The sequence below is a fragment of the Tiliqua scincoides genome, chromosome 1 (genome assembly GCF_035046505.1).
Source record: "Tiliqua scincoides isolate rTilSci1 chromosome 1, rTilSci1.hap2, whole genome shotgun sequence".
NCBI lineage: Eukaryota > Metazoa > Chordata > Lepidosauria > Squamata > Scincidae > Tiliqua > Tiliqua scincoides.
The window spans coordinates 70,031,608-70,053,006 of record NC_089821.1 but is presented as its reverse complement, the minus strand read 5'-3'; the positions used below and the strand labels follow the sequence as shown (position 1 = coordinate 70,053,006).

The following is a 21,399-nucleotide window of genomic DNA, read 5'->3' as shown; positions in this document are numbered from 1 at the left end:
CTATGGTGATTCTAAAATCTATGTGGGAGATTCTAAAATTGTGGCAGATTCTAAAATGTATCTTTAGAAAAACCTGTTTTATGCGACTAGAAAACTCAGATTTTGCTATTTATATAAAAGATAATTTCAGTTTTATAATGCTTTTCACATTACATAGAGGCAATCTTTCTCCATTTATAATTGCAATTAAGGCTCTGTGTCATGCACATTCACTGACTGACTACAACCCATAGCAGGATGCAGACTAATTTAACAAGTTTTTCACATAAACAACACTACTACAACAGATGTGTTATATTTTGACATGACTGTTGTGGGCACCTGAGAGTGCCCACAATTAGTAACAGTCAATTTCTTCTTCCACCTATATTTGGAATATGTTGAAATCATTTTAAAAATCTTAAAAATTAAGCAAATGTGTTGATGTGTATCCACGTATATCCTTCTGTCTTTATAAAGGATGGAAAAAACATGCAGTATTTTCCTTTGCAGTGAAACTGACTTGATCAAAAGCCTACTGCAATGCAATCTAGTCAAAATATAATACATCTGTTCAGTTGACCTATGTGGAACTGGAGGGGGGTGCAAAGAGTTCAGGTGCAAAAGGAATTTGGAAAGTGTAACATGAGGCCTTCTTCTTTCCCCCATCATGTCCATACAGCTATCAAGCAAAAGATGCTGGATAAAAGTGCTACAAGAGTGGCTCCCCTTAAACTATTATTTGTAGGCAGCCTGAGGCAATTATAAACAGCATCTGTAAACCTTTCCCTTAATATGTATGTGGGGGTGTACACCACACCCAAAACAAAGCAATGTTCTACTACATGTAACAAGATACATTTCAGACCTGGATGCTTCTCCAGAGTAGTATCTGGGTGTTTTTGTTGCATAAATGAAGAGAGTAGATCCTGCGCCTGGATAAAAAATGTAGAAGATAAACAAAATAAGGCAGAGGTTTATGTGTTTGCAGATATATGCCACTTTAACTCCTGAGATACCCCACAACTTGTCATACATGCTCTCTATAGAAAATAGGAAACAGGAAAATGCCTGTTTCCACATGAGCTAGTCCGTCACTTATTGGATAGCCCCATAAACAGCAGAAGCAGTACTCTACAAGCTTCCGTGGAGGTGCACCAGTAAGTAAATTGCCCGAAACGTCTCTTATTTATTTTTTTATTATCTTTATATGCCACCTTTCTTTAACAGAACTCAATACAGGTTAAACAAAGTCTTCAGGAGTTCTCCCACCCAGCACAAAATAGCTTCAAAGTGGTTGATATATCATGTGCCTTTATTTGGACCATAACCTGGAATTTTCAATTAACTGTGTTGTCCTGCACAGAAATAATTAGTAGAGTATCTTTCTATGAAAAGCAACATATATTATGTGAGGATCTACATCAAGAGAGGCTGGAAACCATCTAGGGTCCCAAGGAAAGTGAACTACACAGAAAGAAATAAACGTAGCAAGGAAAGGTAAGGAATATACATGAGGAATATATGTCACAATTAAAGAAAGCAAAAAGTAAATAAAAACACTTTTGGTGGTATCATGGAGGGGGTACAAAGTATTGTTCAGAGAAAAAATAGTTGCATTGCTTCAGTTTAAAACTAAAGTGTAGATTTAGCCTTGAATTCCATTCAAAAGTTTAACTTTTAACCATTTAAAAATGTCAGATGCCCCAAACCTATCCTCAGCCTACAGCAGTGGATTGCATGATCCACTACTGTAAGTCCAGTTATGGCAGCCTAAGAGATATGCTGCTGTTGGGTGCTCTGGAGCTCTGCGTGCCTGCCACCGACCCCCCAGGGCTACACCAAAGCAGGTAAGGTAGCACTGCATAGTGTGAACTGGCAGAAGTTAGAATTAGGCTACCTGTATATAGTCTTCTGTTCAGGTGAACTTACAGTGTAGATTTAGAACAATGTAAATTTAGCCAGATTTCAAATGGGTCAGCTTCTTGTGTTGTCAGAGGCACCAAACTACACCTTATGCTAATTCTGTGAAAACATGCAGGAACCTGGTGAGTGCATAGCTGTCTGGGTCTTGTGTTGTGTTGTCATTGATCACCAAACTACACCTTATGCTAATTCTGTGAAAACATGCAGGAACCTGGTGACTGCATAGCTGTCTGGGTTTTTTGTACTTTTGTTTTCTGCCCAGCATAATTATGCATAATCTACCTTCTTCTGTAATTGTCTTGCTGTTTGACTCAACAGTGCTGCTGGGAAGGAGGAGCATTCCAGGAGCTCAAACTTAGCTCCCTACTTCTCTCTTGAGCAGCCCCTCAGCAGCTCCATCACACCTACAGCTGAACTCTTTTTTTCTTATTTTATGTGTACAACGTCACTTTGGATTCATTTGCCTAATTTGCCAAATCATTTTTTCTTCTTCTTTAAGACTGTGAGCCCCTTGGAGACAGAACTACTAACACGTAGGGAAGAAAAAAATTATAAGCTACTTTGAGCTCACAGCATAGCGCAGGATAGAAACTGAAATAGTCAAGAAAGATCCATGAAACTTTATTCCTGTATATCTTAGGGCCCAATTCTAAAATAGCCCAGCGCTGAGCCCTAGAACCGGTGTTGGGTGCTGTAAACATACTGTAAAGCATATTTATGGCAACCTCACAGAGTCCTGGCATTGGACCCATGCCAGTCAGGCGCCAGGCCCAGAGCCAGCAGAAGGACGTGCCACTGTTGGGGATAAATGTGATCGCTGCGCAGCGGTGCAGCCTCTGGTGGGCGGTGGAGGACAGGCTGAGGGCAGAGGAGAGCAGGGCAGGGGGAGGAGGAACCAGGGTGAGAGGGGGGTGGGATTGGCGGAGCTCTGTTCTGCTGTATCATGAACTCTGTGTAGGACTGGAAGGCCTGACACAGAGTCTCTGAAGTATGCGCTGGCAAAATAGCCAGTGCAGACTTGAGAAGCCCCGTTGCAGGGCTTGGGGCTTTCCCCAGGGGAAGGGGACAAATGTCTCCTTCCCCCCAGGAGACCTCTGGTTGCTTCCTGGCGCCCACTGGATAGAGCAATAGCCGCTTTGGCAATGCTGCTCCATTGAGCACTGGGAAGCTCAGGATTAGACTGCCCATCTCTACTATGGTTGCTAACTCTGACCGATGCTATCCTTGGATATTTGTTAACCTACATGACATATTTTGATTAAGTGTTGGAGGCCTTGTTAAAATCTCCAGGATTGTTTTCAGTAGTTTCCTGGACCAGTGTTGGTTCTAGATTTTCAGAGTCCGTTGGGTACAGAGCCATGTGCATACATTTGTGCATGCACTTGCCAGAGATCAACCTCCAAAAGGGAGTTCTCCTTTGTGCCGCCACTGCAGTGGTGGTGTGGAGAAATCTGTACATTGTGGCTACTGCTTTCTCCTTCCTCTTGCTGGGTTAGTGTCCCTGCAGTTTATTGGGCAATGTGGGGGGGAAGCACACTGTCATTCCTTCTTTAGTGGGGCTTCAGGTTAAAATTCCGAATATCCCATCCCTGACAGAGGGAGTGGGGTGTCCATAATTTTAAGATGGAACCCCACCAAAGGAGAAATGACCACCATGGCTCTCTCCCATTTACAGGGCAGTTGCAGCAGACTCTAGAAGCAATATGAAGGATATTTCAGCGAGGGGGGCCCTCAGCTAGTGACAGACCTGGCTAACCTCTAACGCCAGCTGTAACCTGATTTTGATTCCTGCAGAATCCTGGCCAATGCTGAACTATTGGCAACTTTAGTCTTTGTGGTTTCCTTGTCAGTTCCTCCTCCACAATCCCTTCATAAGAACAGCCCCACTGGATCAGACCATAGGCCCATCTGGTCCAGCTTCCTGTATTTCACAGCGGCCCACCAAATGCCCCAGGGAGCACACCAGATAACAAGAGACTTCATCCTGGTCACCCTTGCAGCTGGCATTCTGACATAGCCCATTTCTAAAATCAGGAGGTTGTACATGCACATCATGGCTTGTAACCCATAACGGATTTTTCCTCCAGAAACTTGTCCAATCCCCTTTTAAAGGCGTCCAGGCCAGATGCCATCACCACATCCTGTGGCAAGAAGTTCCACAGACCAACCACATGCTGAGTAAAGAAATATTTTCTTTTGTCAGTTCTAACTCTCCCAACACTCAATTTTGATGGATGTCCCCTGGTTCTGGTGTTATGTGAGAGTGTAAAGAGCATCTCTCTATCCATTCTGTCCACCCCCTGCATAATTTTGCACTCTCATACATCCCCCGTATGTCTCAATCATGTCCCCCCTCAGGCACCTCTTTTCTAGGCTGAAGAGGCCCAAACGCTATAGCCTTTCCTCATAAGGAAGGTGCCCCAGCCCAGTAATCATCTTAGTCACTCTTTTTTGCACCTTTTCCATTTCCACTATGTCCTTTTTGAGATGTGGTGACCAGAACCGGACACAATACTCCAGGTGTGGCCTTACCATAGATTTGTACAACGGCATTATAATATTAGCTGTTTTGTTCTCAATACCTTTATTAATGATCCCAAGCATAGAATTGGCCTTCTTCACTGCCACCGCACATTGGGTCGACACTTTCATCGACCTATCCACCACCACCCCAAGATCTCTCTCCTGATCTGTCACAGACAGCTCAGAACCCATCAGCCTATACGTGAAGTTTTGATTTTTTGCCCCAATGTGCATGACTTTACACTTACTGACACTGAAGCGCATCTGCCATTTTGCTGCCCATTCTGCCAGTCTGGAGAGATCCTTCTGGAGCTCCTCACAATCACTTCTGGTCTTCACCACTGAGAAAAGTTTGGTGTCGTCTGCAAACTTAGCAACCTCACTGCTCAACCCTGTCTCCAGGTCATTTATGAAGAGGTTGAAAAGCACCGGTCCCAGGACAGATCCTTGGGGCACACCGCTTTTCACCTCTCTCCATTGTGAAAATTCCCCATTGACACCCACTCTCTGTTTCCTGGTCTTCAACCAGTTCTCAATCCATGAGTGGACCTGTCCTCTAATTCCCTGACTGTGAAGCTTTTTTAGTAGCCTTTGGTGAGGGACCGTATTGAACGCCTTCTGAAAGTCCAGATATATCATGTCTACGGGTTCTCCCGCATCCACATGCCTGTTGACCTTTTCAAAGAATTCTATAAGGTTCGTGAGGCAAGACTTACCCTTACAAAAGCCATGCTGATTCTCTCTCAGCAAGGCCTGTTCGTCTATGTGTTTTGAGATTCTATCTTTGATAAGGCATTCCACCATCTTATGTGGTATAGACATTAGGCTGACCGGCCTATAGTTTCCTGGGTCCCCCCTCTTTCCCTTTTTAAAGATCAGTGTGATATCTGCTATCCTCCAATCTTCTGGTACCGTGGCCATTTTGAGGGACAAGTTGCATATTTTAGTCAAGAGATCAGCAACTTCATTCTTCAATTCCTTAATAACTATTGGGTAGTTGCCATCAGGACCCGGTGACTTATTGATCTTTAATTTATCAATGAGGTCTGAAACATCTTCTCTTTTAACCTCTATCTGACTTAATTCCTTGGACAGGAGGGGCCGTTCGGGCAGCGGTATCTGCCCAAGGTCTTCTGCCGTGAAGGCAGATGCAAAGAACTCATTTAATTTCTCTGCCATCTCTAAGTCTCCTTTTATCTTCCCTATCTCCTCACCATCCAGAGGGCCAACTGCTTCTCTGGCAGGTTTCCTGCTTCTAACATATTTGAAGAAGCTTTTATTATTCCCCTTAAGGTTGCTGGCCATGCGTTCCTCATAGTCTCTCTTGGCCTCCCGTATCACCTTTTTACATTTCTTTTGCCACAGTTTATGTTCCTTTTTATTCTCCTCATTAGGGCAAGACCTCCATTTACGGAAGGAAGCTTCCTTGCCCTTTACAGCCTCTCTAACTTGGCTCATTAGCCATGTAGGCACCCTCCTGGATTTAGTGGAGCCCTTCTTTCTTTGTGGTATACACCTCTGCTGGGCCTCTATTGCTTCAACCACCTCTTGCCCTTTGCTTTCCAACAGAGAAAATAATTTTCATTGTGCTACCAAAATAAGAATAAGTAGCAGAGTTTCCATTACATTTAAAAATAGTAATTTCAAATTAAAATTTAAAAATGTATTTAAAATGAATAAATGTAAAACATATACTTATATAAAACATATATATATTTTCTCTGTAAACTGCTTTGTGAACTTTTGTTGAAAAGCGGTATATAAATACTGTTAATAATCATCATCATCATCATCATCATCATCATCATCATCATCATCATCATCATCATCATCATCATCAATCAATCAATCAATCAACAGTATTTATATACTGCTTTTCAACTAAAAGTTCACAAAGCGGTTTACAGAGAAAAATCAAATAACTAAATGGCTCCCTGTCCCAAAAGGGCTCACAATCTAAAAAGATGCAAATGAATACCAGCAGACAGCCACTAGAACAGACAGTGCTGGGGTGAGGTGGGCCAGTTACTCTCCCCCTGCTAAAAAGAGGAGCACCCACTTGAAAAAGTGCCTCTTACCCAATTAGCAGGTAATTAGCAGGTAAATAATAATAATAATAATAATAATAATAATAATAATAATAGGGACCTGGTCTAAAAAATCTAGGCACTACCACAACTCATTCTGGGATACAGCAGCGTCCTTAACTCTGAGTCCGTGCAGAACAGTAAACCAGCAGTTAAACAAGACTTCAGTTAATGGAGTCCAAACTCCTACACTTCCAGGAAGAAGCTAATGATACATTATCAAAAGCTACTTTTTTGAGTAGAGACACACAAACACATATAGACACAGAAAGAAAAATTATAGCTACTTACTATGCCTTATTATGAATTAAAAGCTGAAAGAGCAAATTATTGAGCACATTAAAATCAGAAACATCAGACTAAGCCTAATTGTCTACTGTGTTTTCTACAACATAGCCTATTGTCTACTGACAAACAAAGCCAGTCGCTAAAGTATTTGCATACTTACAGACCAATTGTCAACTCAGGCAAGTGAAAAAGATATGTTCTTAACATCTTTTTTAAAGAGGGAAATGCAAAGAGGAATGAAATTATGATCTCACAGTGACAAGTAGTTAATAGCTATCTCAACATGGTTCATACACTATGTCTGAGGCCCAGAACAAATGTGCAAAAAACCATGTGGAAATCAGCATTTCCCACAGATGTAGTGCATGTTTGGATGCAAAACCCACTTGGGTTTCCATATGCTTGAGTGATTCATTAGTTTTTTTCCCCATGGAATAAGCCAGGTGCCTTTTTCACTACTTAATTTCCATATGCATCACATAAGACTACTAAAATATGCAATTGTGCCACCCTCTTTGCCATGTCACTTGCACAACCAGGAGGTTGACTTCCCTCAAGGGTAAACCCTCAGGAGGATCCCCTTTCAGCTGGCAAGCCCAGTTGGGATAAATGCAGACACAGGAAATCTGTAGAAGGAAAAATAATAGAGGAGGAACTAGCACTGCTTTTTTAATGAATAAACCCCCAGATTAGAGTGCCATGTGGTTTCAAAACATATATATGTCCTCAAGAATGAAATTTGCCATGGAGTAATTGCCAGTCTGGTGAAGCCCAAGACATCAAATCTAATTTCCAAGAGGGACCAAACTGAATATGCATAGTCACTGGGCAAAAAACCTCCTTGTCAATCGTTCACAGACATATTTAAGAATGCAAATGATAAAACTATATGTACATATGCTCTGTGAAAAATGGTCCTCAGTGACTAATAAATCAAAAAGGGATTATGTTAAATGTTGGAGTTTTGTTAATTACATTAAACTTAAAGAACAATCATTATAAGGTGTGGTGAGACTCTTACTGCCTGGTCCTACGCTGCCTCAGCACTGGCACTGCGGCCACAGTCACAGTGCTGGGAGTTGCATACATGCTGTAAGGCACATTTACACCACCCAGGGAGTAAGCAGTAGCAGCATGGGGAGAGTGGAAGGGCAGTGGAAGGTGTTTCTGGGTGGGGGAAGGAACTGGTCCCGGACAGGGTGGGACTGGTGGAGGCCTCCTCTGCCAAATCCTATCCCCCTCCTGGGTTTGAAAGCCTGACATGGGGATTCTCAAGTCTACGCCAGTTAAATAGCTGGCACAGTTCCAAGAAGCCCCATTGAGCAGGCAAGGACTTTACTCAGGGTAAGGGGAGACATGTCCCCTTAATCTGAGGAGACCTCCAGCCTGCTCAACTCTAGCTCAGCATACAGTGGGAGCTGTATGATCCAGCACTTCTCCTGTGCTGGATAGGATTGGGCCCTTAATATACTAGATTTTCTTACAGCAAAAGAACTACACTTCAGAACAAAGGATTAGGTTGAATTACTTGATCAGGATCAGGATCAGATAACAGGGAAAATAAAACCCAGGAAGTGTTTAGAAGCTGACAGTGCCCAGTGACACAGGGTAGGTTCCCTGATATATACTGTATCTAACCATACCATGAGACAAATAAGAAGGCTCTTTTAGACAAATAGAAGGTAGAATAGCCTACCTTCTATACTATTTGTATTATAATTATAATATAGTTCTATTTATATTACTGTGTATTAGTTAACCAACAGAAATTAAAAATTTGAAGGCAAAGATATTCAGTAAAGACATTGTGAAAGAACATATGGGTTGAGGGGTTGTTTGCACAGTATAGTTCAGTTATATGAGAAGAAACTACTTGCTTATGCACCAAATGACTTCCAACCCACTGTATTTCACCTCTTTCAGAGGCATGTTAACGCATTTACAACTCCTGAAAATAAGATGAACAGTAGCAGAAAATGATATTCCACAAACCAACCTGATACACACAGATTACTCGATTCATCTGTCTTTTCTTCTGTTCTGAACTGCTGTCAATCTGTGACCTCTGGGAAAGACTATGATGCTTTCTAGGGCTCGGAGAAATTGTGCTTGCCTACGGGAATTTAATAAAAAGAGTGTATCTTGGCTCACTCTCAAATCATAATGAGAAAAAAGGTTGAATAGGAAGCTGAGCAAGATCTCTCAACAGAGAATCTCCATTCTTACTCTGGATAGAAAATGCTAAGGACAGTCCAGAAATCCAACAGAAGAGACAGCCAGACAGAAAAGATTGTGATTCATTACATTGGCAGTACAATGATGCATAGTGAAAAATTCTCTCTCTCTCATCTCATCAGAATACTAAACATTGGTTCTGGAAAATCATGCATGATACATCAGTTGGAATATTTGACTGCAGTTCTGAACTATTAGAATGCTTCCAGCACGGTATCTGCTACTGATTCTCAATACACCAAGTAATCACAGGAATACCATCTTATGGATTAGTTATTTATTTATTATACCAGGAATGTCAAATAGCCAGAGGTGTCACTGGGATTTGTGTGAGAGCTCTCTGCATCACCCCATCACCTCCTCCCATACCAGACCATACAGAATAATATCATATGCACAGCCTATATGCAGTGGCATCACTTAGGTTGGTGTCACCCTCATTAACTTTATTTTAATATATAACAGTACAGGTCACCCAATAAATCAGTAATCAACAAAAAGCCAGTGGCCAACTTGATGACACACAACTGAATAAGCTAGTATTAGCTCTAATTCCAACCAATAAGTATGAGAGCTGATTCATACTAATTGGTTCCCTGCTGTGTCATAACAACACTTCATTGGCTCTCAGAACAATCAGTCTCATTGGTCAGTTCTGAGTTATGGAAATCACTTTTTGTTGCATAAGGCAATTGTTTTTCTAGTTATTTGGCTATAATTTTTGATGGAATACAGATATTTAAACATCATTTGTATTACTGCATTCTGAATTAAATTATGCATTGATACACACACACACACACACACACACACACACACACACACACACACGATGTTATTATTCAAAAATACCAAAATTGTCACAATTTTGGCACTAGTGATGTCACCCCCCAGAGTGCAACACCTGATACGCTCCATACCCCCGCACTCCCCTAGTGATGCCACTGCAAATAGCATAGCTTTGTGTAGCCTATAGGATACTCTATCAACAGGGACAGCTTGTGCCTCCCCATCATCTGAACCCCCCTAGTTTTCCCACCCCTGCATTTTCCCCTGCCACAAGTACATATGGACAGAGGAGGGAGGCACATCTTTGCCATCCTTCCTTTCTCTTGCCTTGAGCAACTTTTGATACTCAGCCTCCATCCCCCTTGTGCTCCTGTTTCAAATGAAGTAGGACATTATGGGGGCAAGGTGGCTCCCTGCATGCTCAGCTTCTCCTGTTCATTTGAAACTGAAATAGCATGGAGGAATGGAGGCTGTGCCCCAAGAATAGTTCAAGGTAAGAGAAAGGAAAGGAGGTGTAGGTGCGTGGGCTCCAGATTGCCTCTGCCAGACTATCTGACTGATTATGAAAGCACTAAATAAGCAGGGAGAGGCAGCGTAGCAGCTTTTTAATTTTCTTCCCCTTCTTTTTTCAATAGCATCAGACGGCTTTCACCAGTGTTCCATCTAAGCTGTGCGGCCATGCAGCTCAAAACCAAGCTCCTCTGGGTTGAGCATTCCCAAAAGTTTGACAATGACATACAAAGTGGCATGGGTGTAGACTCCTCAGAAGAAACAGGCTGCTAGTGATCTTGCTCTGACTCACTCTTAGCAAGTCAGAAGAGAACTGGAACACTGACTGGCTCAATTAACAGCAGATGAGAGAGGACAGAAGACAAACGAGTGGGGGCTCATGAATTTGCTGCCCCTCCAACTTTGCTACTTGACATGACAGTTTTGGATTGCTTCACACAAAGGCCTGTTCAGCCTGTCAGGCTTGGAGTAGAGAAGACCAGTGGCATTACTAAGGTTTCTGTCACCTGGTATGGTAAGCCAGCTCATCATCCCCATGATAGACCTCCTCCTATGCAATGGGTAGGGCAATGCCCTAGGCGATGGGCGTGGTGATGCACCATTGCCTCACCCCACTGGTTCTTGTTTGCTATTTGATAGAATATAGATATTTCAATACCAATTGATTCATTTCATTCTGCATGAAAGTACGCATTGAATGATATATAACATGATGGTATTATTCTAAAAGTTCCAAGATTTCAAAAATTTTGGCCAGTAGTGGTGTCACCCCACCTGCGCATGTCACCCGGTGTGGTCCACCCGCTTAGCGACACCACTGGAGAGTACAACACTAGGGGGAAGAGGCCTAAACTTAAGAGCCCGGCTTTTGGCTGGAGCGCACTGTTGCAAACATGCCATAAGGCACGTCTGCGAGGCTTACTACCGGGCCAGCGCCCGTGCTAGCCCAGCGCTAGCCAGCTCTGGGTTAGTGCTGGGTGGGCACCCATCCTCCGCTGCTCGGCGGTCTCATGGACTCCCGAGCCACAGCATGGTAAGCGGGGGCAGGGAGGGGGGCGTGGAGGAGGCGTTCTGGGGAGGGGGAGGCAGAGAAAGGGCGGGTGGGAGGCGTGCCAGGGGGGAGGGAGGAAGGTGGGTCCCGTGGAGCTCTGCTCCACCGGATCCAAGGCATTTGTGTGGGGCTTGGCACCCTACATGAACACCTTTACCTTACCCATCGCGGAAGTCCCCTTCTCCTGAGGCACCGCCCACGGCAGGCTGAGGCACATAGGATGCAGCGGGAGCCGTTCTTGGTGCCACTGCAGCCCCGTGCCCTGGGCAGCTCAGGATTGGGCTGTTATTCTTCTAACCAGAGTTATAATAAAAAAAATGGTTCATGGACAAGTGATTACAGTATATTTGTTTGCTATTTCTATCATCATATATTCTGCTTAGGAAAGCAACCAAAGTTCAGTGGTGGAGCACATGGTTTGAATACATGAAGTCCCTGGTTTAATCTCTGGTATTTTGAGGGTTATCAGACACAATGGAGGACCATTGTGCTATACCTTTAACTATTGTAGAGAAGAGAGCATTTTGGCAGGTGCAGCTTAATATGGAAAGGTTTAAAAAGCTACATCTGCCAATATTCCCTCTTCTATACAGTGGTTAAAAGTGTAGGCACTGTATCTTCCATTGTATCTGGTCACCCTGATCTCAAATAGAAGTGCTGGGAATGATTTCTTTTTGAGATCCAGTCAGTGAAGATTAGTAGTAGTAGTAGTAGTAGTAGTAGTAGTAGTAGTAGTAGTAGTAGTAGGCAACCTTCAGTCTTGAAAGACTATGGTATCGCGCTCTGAATGGTGGTTCTGGAACAGTGTCTAGTGTGGCTGAAAAGGCCTATTCGGGAGTGACAATCCCTTCCACACTGGGAGCAAGTACAGTCTGTCCCTGGTCTGTCTCCCTGGCTATGGGCCTTCCTTCTTTGCCTCAGTCTGTTGGCCAAGTGTCTCTTCAAACTGGGAGAGGCCATGCTGCACAGCCTGCTTCCAAGCGGGCCGCTCAGAGGCCAGGATTTCCCACCTGTTGAGGTCCACTCCTAAGGCCTTCAGATCCCTCTTGCAGATGTCCTTGTATCACAGCTGTGGTCTACCTGTAGGGCGCTTTCCTTGCACGAGTTCTCCATAGAGGAGATTCTTTGGGATCCGGCTACCATCCATTCTCACGACATGACTGAGCCAACGCAGGCGTCTCTGTTTCAGCAGTGCATACACGCTAGGGATTCCAGCTCATTCCAGGACTGTGTTGTTTGGAACTTTGTCCTGCCAGGTGATGCCGAGGATGTGTCAGAGGCAGCGCATGTGGAAAGCGTTCAGTTTCCTCTCCCATTGTGAGCGAAGAGTCCATGACTCGCTGCAGTACAGAAGTGTACTCAGGACGTAAGCTATGTAGACCTGGATCTTGGTATGTTCCGTCAGCTTCATGTTGGACCAGACTCTCTTTGTGAGTCTGGAAAACGTGGTAGCTGCTTTTCCAATGCGTTTGTTTAGCTCGGTATCGAGAAAAAGAGTGTTGGAGATCGTTGAGCCAAGGTACACAAAGTCATGGATAACCTCCAGTGAAGATTATATTTGGGTAAAGGGACAAATGGTCTGGCTGAGCATAAGGAAGGTTCATTTGTTCAGCTAGAAGCACCAGATAAATTTTTGCAGAAGTCAAATACGAAATAGGGAATATTTCTTTCACAAAGCATGCCACCAAAACACATTACCTTTTAGAAATTAAATATGAATATACTCTGAAGTTGTCCTAGTTACATTTTGCATTTATAAACCTGCAAAATAAAGTCAGTTTTCCACAAGGCAATACAGAAAGTTGCAAGGCAGCAAAAGGATGCAATGAGAGAAAGAACAGCAACACAAAGCATCTAGAATGCAAACAGAACTGGTTCCTCCTTGAGGCTGATTGAGGTAGTCACAGCAGATCAGTAGGGTGCACTCACCTCCATCTACCCACTCACCTCCATTGCTGTTGCTGCTCCCACTCCCTGAATTAGAAAAAGAGGAGAATGGAGCAGAAGAAATGTGAAGGGAAGATACTGGACCAGAAAATTGGAGACTCTAGTCCAGCGATTTTCAACCTTTTTCATCTTATGGCACACTGACAAGGCCACTAAAATTGTCAAGGCACATTATCAGGTTTTTTACAATTGACAAGGCACACCATGCTGCCAGTGAGGGGCTCACATCCCCACTGGCCCTACTAATAAATGACCTTCCCCCAAATTTCAGTGGCACACCTGTGGACCACTCGCAGCACACCAGTGTGCCACGGCACAGTGGTTGAAAATGGCTGCTCTAGTCCATCACTCTAATCTTCTTCACACTTCCTCTTCTGCTCTATCTCCTTCTTCCTTTTCTAGTCTTGGTAGTGGGAAGAGCATAGTCTGGTGCATCACCAGGTAAAGGGCAGCAGTATTTGACACACCACCTCAGATGTCAGGAGGTCTTGAGCCAGTCCTGCCTGCAAACTCAGTATATTTTCAGAAGCAGACATTTCTTAGTTATGCTATTGTAAATTGTAAAACCATAAACTCAAAATTGCTACAATCTTAAGTTCCTTTGTTAAGTATCTACCTTTCACTGCTGTTGAGAAAAACATGGAAACATTATTGCACTGTGACAAAAACAAAAAACCCACATTTCTAAAAGAATCATGCCAATCATGACTGTAAAATCTAACACAAGAAATACTCAAAACATTCGGCATCCCAAGCAGACTACTGAAATAGCTGCAAAAGAATCAGCATTCAGCTTGTGGATCAAATCTGTTGTTTTTCGCAATAGTTTTAGCTAAACAGTTCAACCAAGTTACTTGCTTTTCCAAATTCTAAATTAAGGAAAGGCAGATACCTATGTAACACTTAAGTTTTATGCATGCTTAATTAGAAGCAAGATTTATTATCCTCAATGAACTTTACTCCCAAGTAAGCCTTTTCAGACACCAGACCTTTTCAGGAGGACTTTGTAGACATCATTAATCCATCAGTCTTTGGCCCAGGTAGTTCTTTCTTACTAATGCTATTTTCCTAGCACTCAAATCTCAAATTAACGTTGCTGGTTTATAACGATTGTTACAGCTCAATTCTATCCCCCTCCCCTCCACTGGAACTAGCATTTTGGTGGAATAGTGCACTTTACAGCAATTATAAACAGTCTTCCAAAAGCATGTGATGCCAAGTACCACCAGACTGCTGCCAGAGAGGCCCTACATGTGCTAGTGGGAAACTGAGCACCCGCTAATGAAGGTAGATTGGTGAGAAGGGTGGAAAAGGGTGGAATGGGAGAAAGGTGGGGGGGCATTAGGTGAGGGGCATTACAGAGGTGGAAGGGATGGCACCCGGTACAGTTGACTTGCACTGGATGCTATCCCCCTCCAATAGCACTTGGTATACCCCCTCTCTCCTCAGAGTTGCCTCGGTTAAAGAGCTGGCACTCTTCCTTCCTAAAGAGCTGGCACAAGTCAGAGAAGACCCACTGGAGTATGGAAGGCAAGGGAAAATATTTTCCCTTTCATCTCCCAAGCTTCCCAATCTGCACCTGCCCCACCTCCCCAGTACAGCACAAGTCTCCTTGGCTCAGCTGCATTGACCGGGGTAGGGAGGGAGGATAGAATTGGGCTACCAGTATAGAAAATGTTAGACTCAGTCTATTCTTCATATGTTTCTATGGGAATGGGTTATGATAACATCAAAGGCAGCTACTGGATGGTGTCCATGACATTGCTGCCAGATGTAGACTTTTTTCCCCAGCCAAAAATGGTGTGCAAGGGTATGATTAGGATCAAAACTGTAGTGGAGGCAAAGCACTAAAATTCCACCTATCCCTTCCACTGTAGTTTTGACACATTTATAATGCTATTTATAAATAATTGAAGTTATTGCATAATCTCTCTCTCTCTCTCTCTCTCTCTCTCTCTCCAGTATTGCCCATGACTCTTTCCAGAACTAATTCTGCAATTTCTATCAAATTCTGATTATCCCTTTCTCACCACCCTATGGGAATGTCTATGTCAACTAATTTTTATGCAATCTGTCACTGAAATAGCACATGCAGTTAATGTAGTCCGGGCATCATCCTGTCACTAATTTGTGTTCTGCTTTTAGTTTTCTTTGTGTGAAAGTTATTACCCTATTAACAGGTACTAATTCCCAGCCACTGCCCCACAACTTCCATTCTATGAACACAGACTTAAAAAAATTGCAGTTTTCAAGATGATTTTCCCCCCAAACACATTCATCAGGGTGATCTTGCCACACTAGATCTCTAGACTGTTGTGTGTGTGTGTGTGCGTGTGTTTCTGATCTCATTCTTGTACAACCATGGCCACTTCACAGTCTGTTAAAAGTACAAGGTCCTTCTCCCACCCCAGTGTTAGTGGTGCATAGCTGGATTTGAGCAAATGCAGTGTTTTATTCTGTTCCTTAAATCACAAACCCAGACTGCAAGTATACTATGAAAACAGTGCATATATACTATGAAAATGAAAGACAAACTGTAACAAAATGAGAATTATTGGTGCCTAGTCTCCCTAGTACAGCCACAAATAGAAATTAAGATTTCACTACACAGAGAAAAAATAGAATATTCAACAACTGATTTGCATTCCAATATCAAGTATTTCTAGCTGGTTTATTTCTCCCAATAAAGACACTTCTCTGGCCTGATTTTACTTGCCTCTTACCAGTACATCCTCCTGATGCTTCATTGCATTATGCAGAGTATATTTCTGATTTCTTTCCTTCCTTGTTTGCAGAAGTTTCTTTTTCTTTCTCTTCTTTTTCTTCTTCTCCTCATTGTAGTCCTCCTTCAAATAAAAACAAGATTCTGTTGTGAAAGTGTTCCAGTTACCACACAAATACAGCTGCTCAACTATCTCATTCAGCTACCAAAGTATTCCTGAATGCTATTTAACTGTAACAACTGGAAATCTATTGAAATTGCTATGTGGCACTTAATGTCCAATGTTATGTTTTATTCCTGTTCAGTTCAAAACCCCAGATATAGGATTCACGGCCATTTGCCAATTGCTATCCTAACGGACTTAGGGCACAATCCTACCCTGCACTAGAACAGGCAAGCCAAGAGGCTTGCACTGTATCCAGTACAAGACAGAGGCCCAAAGCGACTCAGCCACAGGCAAGGGGAAGGCACCCTGGCCCCTATGGTCTCCTCAAACTTGCACCACCTCCTGAGGTGGCACAAGTCTGAGGAGAGTGGAGCGGCTTGAAGCTGCTCCAATCTCCCTGGGAACGGGTTGAAATCAGGTGTAACTGCTGGATCCCAGCCCTGCCTCCCACTCGCCACCTGCCCGTCCCCAGAGCCACTCACTGCCTGCCCTCCCCCCGCCCTCCCCCCACCCAGGTACACCTCCCTCCTGCCACCCTCCGACCCATGCCAGAGTCTTGCGTCAGCCCAGCCAGACCAACGCAAGGCTCACAGAGGAAGCTGCTACAGAGGCTGGATTCAGCCTCCGTGTACCAGTGCACCACCATACGCCGATGCAGCTTACTCCCAAAGAGACTGGGCCAATGCAAGCCACTGAGGTAGGAGGGAAGGGGGCGGGGAGGAGGCGGAAGGGAGGCATTCCTGTGTAGGGGGAGGGTGGGCAGGCGCCCGGGAGAGGGAGGCAGGCTGGGATTCGGCAGTTATGCCAGATCCCAACCCACGCTCCTGAGGAGAATGGAGTGGCTTTACGCTGCTCCTCTCTCCTCGGACATGTGTCATCTCAAGACGTGGCACAAGTCCAAAGAGACCCATAGGGGAAAGGGCGCCTTTCCCAGAGGTAAGGGGAAAAGTCTCCCCTTGCCTCTGGCTGAGCCGCCTTTGGCCCCTATCCTGCACTGAATACAGTGCAAGCTTCCTGGCTTGCTGGTTCCAACACAGGGTAGGATTGCGTCCATAAGCACGGGAATGTTCATGAAACCCTTTAAATAGAAAATGTCTTCTCTTAGCAGCAATGCCAGACCATTTTATCAATCTTTCTAAAGACAATTTTTAACTTAAATATTTTTCCCTAAAGACAGCAGGTCTGAATATACAAAACACAAATTTAACTGTTTGTGTCAAAACAACCCTCACAATAAAACCTCATGTTTGCATAGCTTATACCAACATGTTTTCTGCTGATAATAATTTAATATAAAAACAATATAAGGAAAGCAAACTATGCATCTCTAGATCTAGAAGAGTAGCTGTCTGATAGTCTGTGGCAACAAAAATAACAGAGTGTGGTGGCACATGAAAGACTATTGTCCTCTGTCCATTACAAGAAACCAGGATATTGTGCTATACATTTTCCCATTATTCTATGCTGTTTTAGTCACTAAAAAGTGCATGGGGCTCACCTTCTCTTCCACACTGAGCAAATGTGCAGGTGGGCCATCTGACTGAGAGCTATCGGAGCCACTTGTGCTAATTAAGGGATGGAGAGAGAGAAAATGTCATGAGTTATTTGAATTTTGATATTTAAGAGATGTTGGATAAAGATAGGGGTGTGTGTGTGTGTGTGTGTGTGTGTGAGTGAGAAAGAGAGCAAGGAAGCAAGCACATGGCTGAAGACAGGCTGAGAGATTCTGACACAACTGACGTTAATTTGAGAATTTCTAGCTTCAGGTAAAGGGCAAGCCTCCAGAAATGCAAACTGGCCTTACTTGCCCTTTTGGAGAGGCCTTTCATGCATTCCATGGCCATCAATTGTATATGACATTAATGGTCAGCCAGAGACAGGAGATGATAAAGCAATTAAAGATGACTGGTCAAGTTCAAAGGTCACCGAACTATCGGACAAAGGGGGAAGAGATAATACTAGATTGGCAGACTGATGGAATCCGAGTGGTGGAGGGAGTGACAAAGGAGTAAGAAAACAAGATCCATGAAATTGAATTAAAAGGGAACCCAAGACTGCAGTTCATCAGAGATGGCCACTGACCAAAATAACAAGGCAACATATGCATGTCAGAGCTTTCACCTCAAAGACTGATCTATCCCAGGGCTGGTCACTCTAGTTGTGCGTTTGCCTCCAGAAGTATAATTGAAAAGGGATCAAATTAACTAATTAATATACTGTTAATTATATTAATAGTATAAAACTAACATAATTAATTTTATGCCTTTTGTAATCAAAGTACTGTAAAGCTTTCATAATATCAACATCTACCTGTTGAACTAGATGTTCATCGAGTTGTTTTTTTATGTCTTCAAATTTTATGATGCAAACAAACTTTTTTTCTAGGACTGAAATGTAATGTTGTTTCTTGAAATTCCCATGCAATTTCAGGAAAATATCTAATAATGAAGAATTGAAACAAAGATATATTTCTGGAAGGGTTGCATGAGCATAAGGCATAAAATATTAAGAATTCTGCTCGATTGTATACTAGTTTTTTTGAAGCCCTGACTGAATTAGAAGGGGATGGCTCAGGTAAGCTATTAAAGCTGCATTCCTATGCTTTTACTTGGAAGTAGATCCCATTGAACTCAATGGGACTTACTTCTGAGTAGACATGCATAGGATTGGGCTGCAAGTAAGCTAGTGTGTGGTAAGTAGCTGCTATCCAGTAACTTGACACATATAAGATGTGAGATGTATAAAAGAGATTAGTTTTTCAAGCCAGGGGATGGGATAAGAAAGCATACTGCCTCATTTGTTTATGTATGGGTTAGAGAGGCCAAAATTGTATGGGTTTTGGGTTAGAGAGGCCAATATTTCCCTGAAATGTCTCTAAAGGCCTATAGACCTGAGTTACCTGGATTCAACATCGGATAGAGAGATGTCACTCCAGGTACCCTCAATGTTTCGTTCACGGCCCAACTCTGAGAGCTTCTTCTGGATTTTTTGCTTTAGTAGCTCCTTTAGCTCAGACAAACATTGCTGAAACTGAAAGAAGAGGAGTAGAGAGCATATGAGAACTGCAAGGGGAAGACATACTCCACACTGTTCTTTCCCTTAGATCAGCAGATCTCTTTTTCATCTAATTCCATCTCCAAACATGTACATATCCCAAGACATAAGCAAACACTGTCATCATGGCATATGCTTTTTGTAATTCAGGATCAGAAGTCAGGACTCAGATACAGAACCAACCATAAGAATGAATCCTGTGATTTCTGGCAACAACTGGCCCCAAATCAAGGATGCATTATGGGATGCAAAAGAAGCATCCTATAAATCTATTGCTGACTATGCAGCCTTATAGATGGCATATGATCTGCTTTACTATACAAACCTGCTATGCTGAAAATACACAGCTTTTGCCTACTTTTTGGACCCTTCCAATTCCCCATCTTTCTTGTTTTTACTTTCTAGTAAGTCTCCTTTAATATGCAGATTGCTATCCTCAAGCCAACTTCCTTCCACTTCTCTGTCTCTTGACTGCTCAGCTAGACAGTCAAGATTGGTGTCTCTTTGACTCTCCTTTCCAATTATACACTTCTTTCAATATTTTTTTTTCCCTTTCTTTATAACCACAAGCCTGGCAGTGGTCTTAACACAGTTCTCCCAAAGCAAGCTGTGTAAACCAGCTGTGCCAACAAACGTTACAAGAGATCTGTCTCTAATGGGGGGGGGGAAGGGAGAGAGAACCAAAAATAGATTTAGGGCCCATCCACTTTTCCAGTGCCAGTGCAGCCATGCCAATGGGGCGTGCGCTGCATCCTGTGATGGGGAGGCAGCCACAGAGGCCTCATCAAGGTAAGGGAACATTTGTTCCCTTACTTTGGGGCTGCAATGCAGCTGCACCGGTGCTGGAAAATTGGATAGGATTGGGCCCATATTCTGCTGCCATCCCACAACAACCTTGAGACCCCTCCCTTAAAAACACTTCTGGAACCCTACTGTACTGTTTTTAAAGATGGCACATATACTCATTTCAAAACGTAATCAAAAATCTTGCATTAATATTTATTGGATTCTGCTGCAATGACATGTGGAAGCTGATTTGGTCAGATTTGTTCCCATAAACCTTAGGCAAAAAAAAATTATTTCTGCATATTCACAGTAGAACATTTGTCAACCAGTTGAAATCTCTGAGTGTTACTTGCACTTCTCAAACATTTGAGCAGGAAAGAATCCAAGAACTTTGCTAGATGGATGTCTCAGACATATACCACACCTACATTGCATTGATCATGCAACTGTGACCATTGCCAGACCATTAGACATATTTCCAAAATGTGAGAAGGAAAAAAAATAAAATCAGAGGTAGCTCTCAGGAAAACTGGAAATAGAGATGTTGGCTTCACTCCATCATTATCTTTCCACCCTGCCAAGCAAAAACAGACTCTCACCTTGGAATGATCAGGGTCACAAAAGTCCAATAAGGTGTCACAGATATGATAGCCCATCGATTTGAGATCCTCAGAGGTAAAATGAGAGTTACTTTTACTGCCTGAGAAAGACAAATATAGATAAGGGTCTTCCCCTCATATTGAGCATCCAGTGTGAAAAGTTTAATGTCAGGACTGAACAACTTTCCCTGTCCATTCAATATACTCATTACCTAAATAGAGATCATACATTCATCAGGCATAGTATTCGCTTTAGCCATTAGTTGCCACTGATATGACACAGGTACAGTCAAGAATTACACAGCAGGGTTTTGGACAGATGAAATTAGACCTGAGACAACCTTCTACAGCCAAGCCTTTCTCACAGCCCAATCCTGAGCTGCCCAGCACACAGGGCTGCTGTGGTGCCGAAAATGGCTGCCACAGCATCCTAAGCACTACCTGGGCAGCACCAGCAGCTCCTCAGGGGAAGGGAACTTTTGTCCCCTTCCTCCGGATAAAGCACATAGCCCCTTCAATGGGGCAACTTGATTCTACAGCAACCCTTGGGTTGCTGTAGAAACAAGAGCCTCCGTGTCGGGCCAGCAGCCCGAAACTCAGACTCAGGATCTAGTGAAGCAGAGTTCCACTAGTCCTGCCTCCCTCCCACCCTGCTCCTTCCCCCAGCATGCCTCCTCCCTACCCTCTCCCCACCTTCCACCCGCCTTCCCCCACCCCGAGACGCCTCCTTCCTGATT

The 21,399-nt window shown here is 43.4% G+C and overlaps 1 protein-coding gene across 1 annotated transcript in view; it reads right to left on the bottom strand.

Moving 5' to 3' along the window:
* AGBL2 (AGBL carboxypeptidase 2) overlaps positions 1–21,399 on the bottom strand; it is a 41,699-nt gene that overhangs the window by 1,824 nt on the left and 18,476 nt on the right. Inside the window, exons 10-15 of the mRNA XM_066621099.1 lie at positions 20,663–20,759; positions 19,123–19,253; positions 17,722–17,788; positions 16,059–16,178; positions 8,800–8,916; positions 848–914 (exon numbers count right to left, since the gene is read on the bottom strand). Of these exons, the coding sequence (XP_066477196.1) occupies positions 848–914; positions 8,800–8,916; positions 16,059–16,178; positions 17,722–17,788; positions 19,123–19,253; positions 20,663–20,759 (599 nt within the window). The remainder of the gene's footprint in view (positions 1–847; positions 915–8,799; positions 8,917–16,058; positions 16,179–17,721; positions 17,789–19,122; positions 19,254–20,662; positions 20,760–21,399) is intronic.